Genomic DNA, 12789 nt, shown 5'->3' with positions numbered 1-12789 from the left:
TTAATAGGGAGGATCTTGATGGGGTGTGTGCTGTAGAGCCCGTAGCTCTGGGGAGAAAGGACAGGGAAGCTTTGGGTGGTGAGATTGAAGAGGGGGAGATATGGAGAGCGCTTGTAGACATGTGCAGAGGCAAAGCACCAGGTATTGATGGACTACCAAGTGAATTTTACTTAAAACATTGGGGTCTGTTAAGGGGTTTTTTAGTAACGCTGTTCAATAGAATGAAAGATGGGGGAGAATTGGGCGAGAAGCAAAGTACAGGGGTCGTAGTGCTTGTGCCCAAGGGTAAGGGGCAGAGTACACTTAAGGATTACAGGGCGATTACTCTCATGTGTGCGGACTATAAATTGTTCGCGAAGATTTTGGGGAATAGGTTAAAATGTGTAGTGGGACGTGTAGTTTCAAAAGGTCAACTAGGGTTGCCAGGACGGTCGATGGTCATGGGGCACGGAATTCTAAAGGGGTTTGTTGAGAGTTTTGAGGGGACGCAGGAAGGAGGGGGTATGGTGGCGATTGATTGGCAGGGTGCTTATGATCAGGTGGAAAGGGAGGGTTTAAGACAGATCCTTAGCAAACAAGGTTTTGGGGATGAGATTGTGGGGTGGGTTGAAACGTTGTATAAAGGGGCAAAAGCGAGAATTCAGATCAATGGAAGTGTGGGAGGTGTGGTGAACATGGATAGGGGCTTGAGGCAGGGTTGCCCGCTATCACAGTTATATTTGCATGTGTGCAAGATCCATTTTATAGGTTGGTTGAGACCAGAGTGTGTGGTGGGGAGGGGTCGAGGGAGGGCTTGATTAGGCATCATGTGGTAGGTTACATGGATGACACGACACTCCTAGTCCGGAAGGGAACAAGATTGAGAGAGTTGGGAGGGGTGGTTGGCATGTTTGGAGGGGCGACAGGCATGACGGTAAACGTTGAGAAAACAAAGATCATGGGGCTAGGGGAGTGGAGAGACAGAGTTGATTGGGACTGTGATGTGGTGAGAAGGCAGGAAGGGCAGTTATTAATATGTGGCATTTCGTATAGAGCGACCATACGGGAGGCTAGGGAGGCGAATTCGTTGAGAATGGTGGAACGCGTGGAACATCGGTTGGGGATGTTACGGCCTTATCACTTGACATTGTTGCAACGGGCGATTGTTATTAACGTATTGCTGTACAGTAAGGTATGGTATGTAGCAGCAGTTTTTCCATTGCTGAGGGCTGAGATTACTCGTATCCTTAGAAGTGTTTTTAGGTTCTTATGGGGCTCAGGATGTGAATGGATGAAGAGGGAGGTGGTGAGTTTGCCGGTGAGGAAGGGACGTTTAGGTTTGTTGGACCTGGGAAGGAGGGTGAAATGCATTTTCGTCAGGTGGGAGTGGAAAAGATTCGGGGGACAGAGGGGGACATGCATGCAAAGGTTACATGATATTTTGAGGGGAATGTATGTGGGTGGGGAATGGAGGGAGTGTGAGATTTTGTTGAGGGCACTTTTGTGGGTGCGCGAGCCAGACAAATTAAAGGTGAGGGATTTATATCGAATATTGAGGGTAGAGGAGACGGCCCCAGTTGAGGGGCTGTTCCCGATGTATGCATGGGGCGCTATATGGAGTCTGTTCGGTAAACTAAAGCTAGGGCCCAGGGTGCGAGAGATCATGTTTAAATTTTTACACGGGATTCTGCCTACTGGATCAGTCCTCAGAAACAGACGTGTGGTAGAGGAGGGTTGGTGTGGGTTATGTGGGGAGTTGGAAACAGCCTATCACGTGGTATACTTTTGCGATTATTTGGGGAGTGTGAGGGAATGGCTGGGGAAAGTGGTCAGGAGGATAGGAGGAACTGGGGTGTCAGTGTTGAGAGCGCTGAGTCTTGATATAGGGGGGGGAGAATGTGGCACAGGGAGTAGCTTATATCGTGGTGGATTTCGTGTACATATCGTGGGGAATGAGAGGGGTGGATAATGGGGAGACGAGGAAACGAGTTTTAGCGAGGATTTTTTGTAGGACAATGAATAGGAATCGGGAAATTTATGGGAGGAGATGGGAGGGAGCTTTCACTGAGGGTTACAGGTCCATAAATGTTGGGGAGTTGCTAGAGTTGTGAGGGGGGGGGGGGAAGTGGGTTTAGATTGATGTGTAAAGCATTAGATAAAAAAAGGGGGGGGGGTACCAAACGGGCTTGCCAAACGAAAGATGTTGGTTTGGTGTGCATGTGCGTGGGTGAGTGATAAGTGCAAGAGAAAACGATTGTGTGTAATTGGGATGTGCATGGGAGTGCTGAGTTCATGCGTTCTTAGTAGTTATTTAATATTGTTAATTAATGCCTTCTGCTGAAGGCTATCGTAGTAGCGTATAAAAGTAGAAGTCTGAGAATGCTGCATGGGACAGCAATAAAGATAGGATTTGACTCCCATTGTAAACTAATTCAGTTTCTAATGTATATATATATATATATATATATATATACATATGTATATATATATATATATATATATATATATATATATATATATATATATATATAATATACATATGTATATATAAATAATATTAGGACAGCAGCTGGCGTTTTCACTACTGTAGAGTTGTTATTGTTTTCAATTTAATATGTTCTTAAGTTTAATTTAGTATGGTTAGTTTATAAGTTAAATAAACAACGGTGAAATGCTTACATTTTGGTGAGCTGGGGTAAATAGGGGGGGTTATACTGCTTGCATTTTTGCGGCATGTAATTATTGTGTGTGTATATTGAAATTAGCAGTCGGGAAGGAGTAAGAGGATTCTTTATTTTGTATTACTTGAATAGTTATATTTTGTAGTAATGAATTATGTATATGGCAGTATTCACCTAGCAGCTGCATGACATATTACTGCATATTGCAGTGTATAGAAATTGATGAATTTATATTGTCTGTCGATGCTCTCATGCTGTATGCTTTTGTTAATGTATTGTATGTTATAAATAAAATATAAAAAAAAAACTACTAATAATAATGCTAATAATAATAATATTCTATTACTACTTCTAGTACTACTATTATTATTATTACTGCTATTACTACCACTACTACTATAATTACTACCACTATTACTTCTACTACTAATATTATTACTACTACTACTACTACCACCATCTCTATTTCCACTATCATTACCACTGCCATCTTCCCTTAACCCTTCTCGTGTATATATTCTGGCATTTCCTTCTCGCTGCAGAGTGACTTGTCCATGATCCAAGTCGACCTGAATCGTCGTCAATATTTTCCTTCTTCTAAGTGCCGGTTATTTTTATAGTGCTTTCTTAAGAAAAAAATATATTTAAAAAAATAAGTGACAAAGCCGTATGAATCGTAAAGGTATCTGTAACCAGTTCACATGACAGAGAACATCAACATTATTGAGCAGCAATGTATGTTAACATGATTTGATGACTCTCTCCTAAGTTTGTCTGTTAAGATGTCTTGAAGTCTCTCCTGATCTTGTCAAAGCGACACGTACAGAGGCACAGATTTCCCGGCTGGGAGCTCCTCCATTGTTGCAGTGATCACAGCCTTGGCTAGGACCTTCACCTTTGTTGCGGCCACCACTGTCATGCTGGAACCTCCACCAGTATTCCAGCCACCACAGCCGAGCTAACACCCTCGCTGCTCCCTCCCTTCATTAAGGTAAATTGTTGACACGTTTTGTGTACTTGGCTGCATTTTGTCTTGTAGTTAATAAATTATCCACACGTTATTTTGTGTACCTGGCTGCATTTTGTTTATAGATCTTGTAACTGAATTCTGTGTGTACTCGTTTGTTGCTTTAATGAATGTAGAGACGGTGAACGTTAAAGTAAACAATACACTTTATCATGTTTGCATGTAATAATGGTACTTAATGTACAAGTTAAAGTATGACTAATGGAAATGGTTGGTTTAGGGTGAAACAGGTACATGGCCGACTACTTCTATCCCAATTAAATCTATTTTAGCAAATTTGATCGAAATAATATGTTGGTTCGAAAGGAAAAAATATAGACACAAATTTAGTTTCATTAAATATTTACTGACGACGTGTCACTAACGGGGTAAACCCACTTTTAAACCCCACTAGGTGGTCGAAACATCGTCAATATAGGTTCCATTACACAACATTTGTCTCTACCATCGTGTCGGCATCTCGTAAGACGAAAAATTCCCTAACAGGTTTTGCAGTACAAAGACATAACCGAGCAAGTCGTGTAAGTAGTAGTAGTAGTAGTAGTAATAATAATAATAATAATAATAATAATAATAATAATAATAATAATAATAATAATAATAATAATCGAGATCAAAGTGAAAAGGTATTTGAATAAATTAATAGATCGTAAGCAGACTGATATGTGTAATAATGCAGTACTACAACAATATCAAAATCATACAATACTGACACGTTGATGTATAAGAGATATATACAATATCTACAAGTTTTTTAAATAAATATTTTGCACTCTCGGGGGGAGGGAGGGGGTCATTAATTACTATACGTTATTGCAAAACCCCTGATGGGCGAAAAGGGTCTCAAAATTACCCCGGTGTTGCCCATGTGTCTTGAGTCACCATTATTGATTTGCTAAAAGTTATGACTTTGTTGGTACATGCAAGTACACAAATAACCCGCACATAAACGACTGAAAGTTATGATGTTTCGGTCCGACTTGTGACTATTAATTAGTGACACCTAGTCACTAGTTAATAGTCCAATTCGGAGCGAAACGTCGTGACAAGTTCGAAGCTCCGATGTGAAGGTTATTTGTGTATTCCAGTTGCGGTATTGTGCCGTTTTATTGTTGAATATCAGGTTGTGAGGAGCAGCCGCCAGGTGGCAGTGTTGTCTTGGTATTATGAGTTCTGACTCATGTGCAACAGTTGGGTATCTTTTTTGTTGAAACGTTTCGCCTACACTAGGCTTCTTCAGTCAAATACAAAGGCAGCAGGTGTAGTAGTGAAATGAAAATGATGTAATCAGTCCCTCAGCATGGAGGAATAGTATTTGAGGTGGTCAGTCCCTTTGCCTGGAGAAGAGTTCAGCTCCATGTTTTAGCACCCATTATTATGTGTTTACATGTGCTGTTTGTCTTAAATAAGATATGTTTCAAAACCCATTATGTGTTTACATGTGCTGTCTGTCTTAAATAAGATATGTTTCAACACCCATTATGTGTTTACATGTGCTGTCTGTCTTAAATAAGATATGTTTCAACACCCATTATTATGTGTTTACATGTGCTGTCTGTCTTAAATAAGATATGTTTCAACACCCATTATTACGTGTTTACATGTGCTGTCTGTCTTAAATAAGATATGTTTCAACACCCATTATTATGTGTTTACATGTGCTGTCTGTCTTAAATAAGATATGTTTCAACACCCATTATTACGTGTTTACATGTGCTGTCTGTCTTAAATAAGATGTTTCAAAACCCATTATTACGTGTTTACATGTGCTCTGTCTCAAGTATTGTCAAGAATACTCTGATACACATTGCAAATCTACAATAAGCAGAAGTTAAATATAAACAGTGAATGATAATGAACAATAAATTTCAAGAAGTGTTTGGCCTCTTTGCAGTCGACTCGTTTGACAATAATATCACTTTCCAGGATCACCGTCATGGCTCTGATGTTTCTCTTAGTACAAACACTCGCTGCTCTGTTTTTTATAAGTAAGTACAATTTTGATGTTTTGTTTCCTCTGAGTTCTTTTAGTATCAGATTCGTTTCTAATCGTTTATTTGTATAAGTTACGGATGGAATGAAGAAATGAGGAAGAGACGTTATTTATGTAACAGAAGGCATATATGTCACGTGGGTTTTTTCGATAACGTGGATGGGGTAAGAATACTCACGTAGGCTGGTAGTACGTATAATATAACGGAAAGTGTGGGAAGCGCCAACAGCCGACCTGCCTCTCTCTGCTCTCTATCTTGACTGACCCATGAGTGCCTATGGGTGAGGGGGTGTTTGAAATCCTGCTATGGTCAGCAGCAATATGAATACAGTCAGTGATTCACGCAGAGACGGTTGGTAGTGAGTCATCTACTGGTACACTGGTTACTGGTAACTGGTTACTAGGAACTGGTACTACTACTGAGAGCTCGTCGCCGAGCTCTCAGTAGTAGTACCAGATCCTAGTAACCAGTAACCAGTGTACCAGTAGATGACTCACTACCAACCGTCTCTGCGTGAATCACTGACTGTATTCATATTGCTGCTGACCATAGCAGGATTTCAAACACCCCCTCACCCATAGGCACTCATGGGTCAGTCAAGATAGAGAGCAGAGAGAGGCAGGACGGCTGTTGGCGCTTTCCCACACTTTCCGTTATATTATACGTACTACTAGCCTACGTGAGTATTCTTACCCTATCCATGTTTTCGAAAACCCACACGACACACATATATATATATATATAAATAAATAAATATATATATATATATATATATATATATATATATATATATATATATAAATATATATATATATATATATATATATATATATATATATATATATATATATATATAATATAATATATATATATATATATAATATATATATATATATATATATATATATATAATATAATATATATATATATATATATATATATATATATATATATATATATATAATATAATATATATATATATATATATATATATATATATATATATATATATATAATATAATATATATATATATATATATATATATATATATATATATATAATATAATATATATATATATATATATATATATAATATAATATATATATATATATATATATATATATATATATAAATATATATATATATATATATAATATAATATATATAATATAATATATATATATATATATATATATATATATATATATATATATATATATATATATATATATATATATATATATATATATATATATATATATAATGTCGTGCCGAATGGGCAGAACTTGCGATCTTGACTTAAATAGCAACGTTTATCTTGCCATATAGGACAAGTGAAAATTTGTGAATGCAATAATTTCGCCAAAATCATTCTGAACCTAACGAAAAAAATATATTTCACTGTGTTTGTTTAGTATTAAATTATTGTAAACAAATCTAAAATATATTTAGTTGGGTTAGGCTAAAATAAATTGTTCTTGTTATAATAAGGTTAGGTAAGTTTTCTAAGATTCTTTTGGTGCAAAATTAATTTTTTTTACATTAACATTAATGAAAAAAATATATCTTTAAACGTATAAGAGAAAATTTTTGAAAGGACTTAATTTTAAATGAGTTCTTGCTAATTGACCAGTTTTACATATTCGGCATGATAAAGTAGGCACAATGCCGTAACTGGAATAATACACAAATAACCCTCACATAGTCGAATTAATCGTATTACGACGTTTCGGTAATTACTGGGCTTTTGTACAAATCGCAATGTTTACTTAAGTAATGACACTAAAATTAACTTATGACAAAGTTCATTATTCTTTAGTTATTGATGATTCCAGGTAATTACCTAAGGCATATGACTTGCATAATGACTAACAACATACTATTAGGTGAAGCAAGGCATATATATATATATGTATGTATGTATGTATGTATGTATGTATGTATGTATGTGTGTGTGTGTGTGTGCCGTGCCGAATAGGTAAAAACTTGCGATTTTGGCTTAAATACTGTGTGTATGATTATACTCGCAAAACATGCTAAAAGGAGCAGGCCCAGTCCTACAAAGTTGGGACAAGTACACAGGACTATCTTCAATAAACTAGGCCACACATAATTCTGGCATCAAGTGAACTAGGCATTTGCTCTCAAGACAATAGCATTAGAGTTGTGATTAGTTTTTCATTTTAAAGCACACTTTAATTACAGAACATATTCCATACTCAGCCTTCACCTCTCTCTCCCGGCTCACTGCAGACAGAGCTGCGGCGGCCACCTGCAACTCACAAGAGATAGAGTGTAAAACTGGTGGGAACTGCATCAGTTTGATAAACGTCTGTAACGGCGTTAAGCACTGCACAGATGGATCAGATGAGGATCCTCAGATATGTAAGGTAAGAGAAAATTCCTTTCTCAGTAACGCAAAGATACGTCAAATAATACTGCCAATCTCATGCAAGTATCAATTTCGAAACATTGCCCGCCTGCAAGAATATGACTGCCTTGCCTGTCTAATGATAAGTCACATATCACCTCATTTCATCCAAGGATAGATCATGAAGTTACAGTTACAACCAAGTTAATGTTGCTAGCTTCCGTTTGGCCGATTTCATAGGACTGAAGAATAACTTGGGTGGGTTGAACTGGTGTAACCTAACTGGACATTATCCTGTGAGGTCAGGTAAGTGGTGATGGTGTCCTATATGACATTTTTTCAATGCATGGTTCAAGCTTCCCAGGCTACTTATGTTCCAAAAAGACACATTAGATCATGCAAACATGACCCTAAATGAATAAACAATAGTTTAAAACATATCATAGATCAAAAGAGAAGCATTTACAGGAAAATCAAAGGGAGAGAGAGAGAGGCACTTAGGAAATCAAAATATTCACTTAAAAAAAGAAATAAAAGTAGGTATCAGAAAAGCCAATTGAGAGTATGAAGTTAAAGTATATATATATATATATATATATATATATATATATATATATATATATATATATATATATATATATATATATATATATATATATATATATATATATATATATATATATGCATGCAATAAGATCACAGTGAACAGGTGATTTCAAAATATGCAAAACAACCACTCTGAAAGAATAGAGAAATTCCAAGCGCTTTCGTGACTACTCACATTATCAAGGAACTATGAAAGTGAAGCATCCAAGGAAGCTATATAAGGGGTCCGGCCAGCACCTCACTATCAGATCCCACAACGGTTAAACACGTGACACGCGGCGAGCCAACTTCGATAGGTCCTTTGCACAACTCACCCCCAAGCTATTCTACCCAAGAAAATTTAAAAATTATTTGTCCAGTGTATTATTAAATTCTTCCCAAATTCTATTAATTATAAATGGATCTAATTTATATAAACCAAAGGAAATATTCATATTATTGTCAAAACTGCTTTTTATGAAACAAGATTCAATTATATTCCTGTCGACCATGGACTTGCTTGATACTACTTTCTCAACTTTTTGAAAATCAATTGGATGGTTAAAATCTCTTACATGAATAAATAGAGCATTGGAATCTTGTCCAGTTCTAATGCTATATTTATGTTGTTTTAATCTTAGTTCGAGATTTTTACCAGTTTGACCGTAATAAACTTTATCGCAAATTTTACAAGGAATCTTATAGACACATCCATCAGCATTTCGGGGGGAATTCTTTATCAAAAGTTTTTTTACTGTATCAAGATTTTTGAATACAACTTTAATATTAAAAGTCTTAAGAAGAGAAGGCATATCAACCAAGTTTTCATGGTAAGGGAGAACCAACATATTTTTAGTTGATAAATTAGACACATGTGCAACTCTTGGGTATCTTTATTGAGGAAACGTTTCGCCACACAGTGGCTTCATCAGTCCATACAAAGGAGAATCTTGAAGAACAGGAGGAGAATGAGGTAATCAGTCCCTCAACCTTGAGTCGATGTGGTCAGTCCATCAATCTTGAATTGATGGACTGACCACATCGACTCAAGGTTGAGGGACTGATTACCTCATTCTCCTCCTGTTCTTCAAGATTCTCCTTTGTATGGACTGATGAAGCCACTGTGTGGCGAAACGTTTCCTCAATAAAGATACCCAAGAGTTGCACCTGTGTCTAATTTATCAACATGTCGGTTCTCTGAACCATTCATCTACAAACATATTTTTAGTTGAATAAGGCTGGTTGCCCCTTTTTGGATTATAAAAAGTGTTTCTAGCAACTTTAAAAGATTTATCAATTACATTTCTTGGGTATTTTAAATCATTACCTATTTCATAAATTTTGGATATTTCCTCATCTATGAACTCAGGACTACAAATTCGTAAAGCTCTCAAAAACATTGATGAGAAAACAGACAGTTTGACTCTATCTTGATGCGAGGAATAATAGTGGACATAGGAACAGTTATTTGTAGGTTTTCTGTAAATTTTAAATTTGAATTCATTATTACCCTTAATAATTAAAACATCTAGAAAAGGCAAAGAGTTATTTTCTTCTCATCAATGTTTTTGAGAGCTTTACGAATTTGTAGTCCTGAGTTCATAGATGAGGAAATATCCAAAATTTATGAAATAGGTAATGATTTAAAATACCCAAGAAATGTAATTGATAAATCTTTTAAAGTTGCTAGAAACACTTTTTATAATCCAAAAAGGGGCAACCAGCCTTATTCAACTAAAAATATGTTGGTTCTCCCTTACCATGAAAACTTGGTTGATATGCCTTCTCTTCTTAAGACTTTTAATATTAAAGTTGTATTCAAAAATCTTGATACAGTAAAAAAACTTTTGATAAAGAATTCCCCCCGAAATGCTGATGGATGTGTCTATAAGATTCCTTGTAAAATTTGCGATAAAGTTTATTACGGTCAAACTGGTAAAAATCTCGAACTAAGATTAAAACAACATAAATATAGCATTAGAACTGGACAAGATTCCAATGCTCTATTTATTCATGTAAGAGATTTTAACCATCCAATTGATTTTCAAAAAGTTGAGAAAGTAGTATCAAGCAAGTCCATGGTCGACAGGAATATAATTGAATCTTGTTTCATAAAAAGCAGTTTTGACAATAATATGAATATTTCCTTTGGTTTATATAAATTAGATCCATTTATAATTAATAGAATTTGGGAAGAATTTAATAATACACTGGACAAATAATTTTTAAATTTTCTTGGGTAGAATAGCTTGGGGGTGAGTTGTGCAAAGGACCTATCCAAGTTGGCTCGCCGCGCGTCACGTGTTTAACCGTTGTGGGATCTGATAGTGAGGTGCTGGCCGGACCCCTTATATAGCTTCCTTGGATGCTTCACTTTCATAGTTCCTTGATAATGTGAGTAGTCACGAAAGCGCTTGGAATTTCTCTATTCTTTCAGAGTGGTTGTTTTGCATATATATATATATATATATATATATATATATATATATATAGATATATATATATATATATATATATATATATATATATATATATATATATATATATGTGTGTGTGTGTGTGTGTGCATGCAATAATATCACAGTAAACAGGTGATTTCAGAATATGCAAAACAACCACTCTGAAAGAATAGAGAAACTCCGTGCGCTTTCGTGACTACTCGCATTATCAAGGAACTATGAAAGTAAAGCATCCAAGGAAGGTACATAAGGGGTCTGGCCCACACCTCACTATCAGATCCCACAACGTTAACTTAAACACCTGACGCGCGCCGGCCCAACTGGACAGGTCCTTTGCACAACCCACCAACAAACTATTCTACACAAGAATATATATATATATATATATATATATATATATATATATATATATATATATATATATATATATATATCGTGCCGAATATGTAAAACTGGTCAATTAGCAAGAACTCATTTAAAATTAAATCCTTTCTAAAATTTTCTCTTATACGTTTAAAGATATATTTTTTCATTAATGTTGATGTAAAAATTTACAATTTTGCACCATAAGGAACTTAGTAAACTTACCTAACCTTATTATAACAAGCTCAATTTATTTTAGCCTAACCCAACTAAATATATTTTAGATTTGTTTACAGTAATTTAATACTAAACAAATACAGTGAAATATATTTTTTTCGTTAGGATCAGAATGATTTTGGCGAAATTATTGCATACACAAATTTCCACTTGTCCTATATGGCAAGATGACCGTTGCTATTTAAGCCAAGATCGCAAGTTCTGCCTATTCGGCACGACATATATATATATATATATATATATATATATATATATATATATATATATATATATATATATATATATATATATTTATAAACATTTATGGCTCCTGCTGCTTTAGCGCTTCCCAATGAATATAGTTATTATTATTATTAAATATTCGCCGGTATTCTCCCGGCCCGGGCCTTTTCCAAGTGGTGGCCCGGCCTTGGCTCCCTCTCTAGGGAGTGTCTGAGACCTAAGTCTCCCATGGGAGGAGGCACAAGTACCTCCTCATCTTTGGGACCAACTGTCCCCAGGCCTAGCCACAAGCTAGGCCTCTCTGGTCTGCCATCCCCACCCCAAGGGGACTAATGAGAATGACAGTCTTATGAGCTAAAGGCTCGGGCTCAGGCACCTACCCTACCCTAGAAGGGCTGGGCATGGTGTCGATGAATGAATATAGGCAATAGTGTATTAGATCAAGGACTATGTAAACCATACCCCCGGCCGGGATTGAACCCGCGGTCATAGAGTCTCAAAACTCCAGCCCGTCGCGTTAGCCACTAGACCAGCTAGCCACAATAAGATTCATCCAACTAGGTATATTTCTACACCATAGGAAGGTTAGCACAGGCACCTCTGTGACCACAAATGCAAGTTTTTACAGACGAATCTCCAGCTAGCGTGGCCGTGACGAACTCTAGCGACGGGCTGGAGTTTTGAGACTATGACCGCGGGTTCAATCCCGGCCGGGGGTATGGTTTATTTGCAATCGTGTCATTACGATTTCTTAAGTCAAGGACTATGTAATTCTTTTTCCTCCATAATACAAATTAAGTATATTATAACTACTTTAAGAGGGTAATTTTGTTTCCAATGACCATATAAATATCTTGAAGATAAATATA

The 12789-nt window shown here is 36.1% G+C and overlaps 1 protein-coding gene across 1 annotated transcript in view; it reads left to right on the top strand.

The window, feature by feature from the left end:
* The first annotated feature begins 4925 nt into the window (after positions 1-4925).
* LOC128696937 (uncharacterized) overlaps positions 4926-12789 on the top strand; it is a 58468-nt gene continuing 50604 nt past the window's right edge. Inside the window, exons 1-3 of the mRNA XM_070095098.1 lie at positions 4926-4946; positions 5614-5675; positions 7937-8073. Of these exons, the coding sequence (XP_069951199.1) occupies positions 5624-5675; positions 7937-8073 (189 nt within the window). The 5' untranslated portion in view covers positions 4926-4946; positions 5614-5623. The remainder of the gene's footprint in view (positions 4947-5613; positions 5676-7936; positions 8074-12789) is intronic.

Source organism: Cherax quadricarinatus, chromosome 49 (assembly GCF_038502225.1).
Source record: "Cherax quadricarinatus isolate ZL_2023a chromosome 49, ASM3850222v1, whole genome shotgun sequence".
NCBI classification, from domain to species: Eukaryota; Metazoa; Arthropoda; class Malacostraca; order Decapoda; family Parastacidae; genus Cherax; species Cherax quadricarinatus.
The sequence above is the reverse complement of the archived record's forward strand: the minus strand, read 5'-3'. Positions and strand labels throughout refer to the sequence as shown.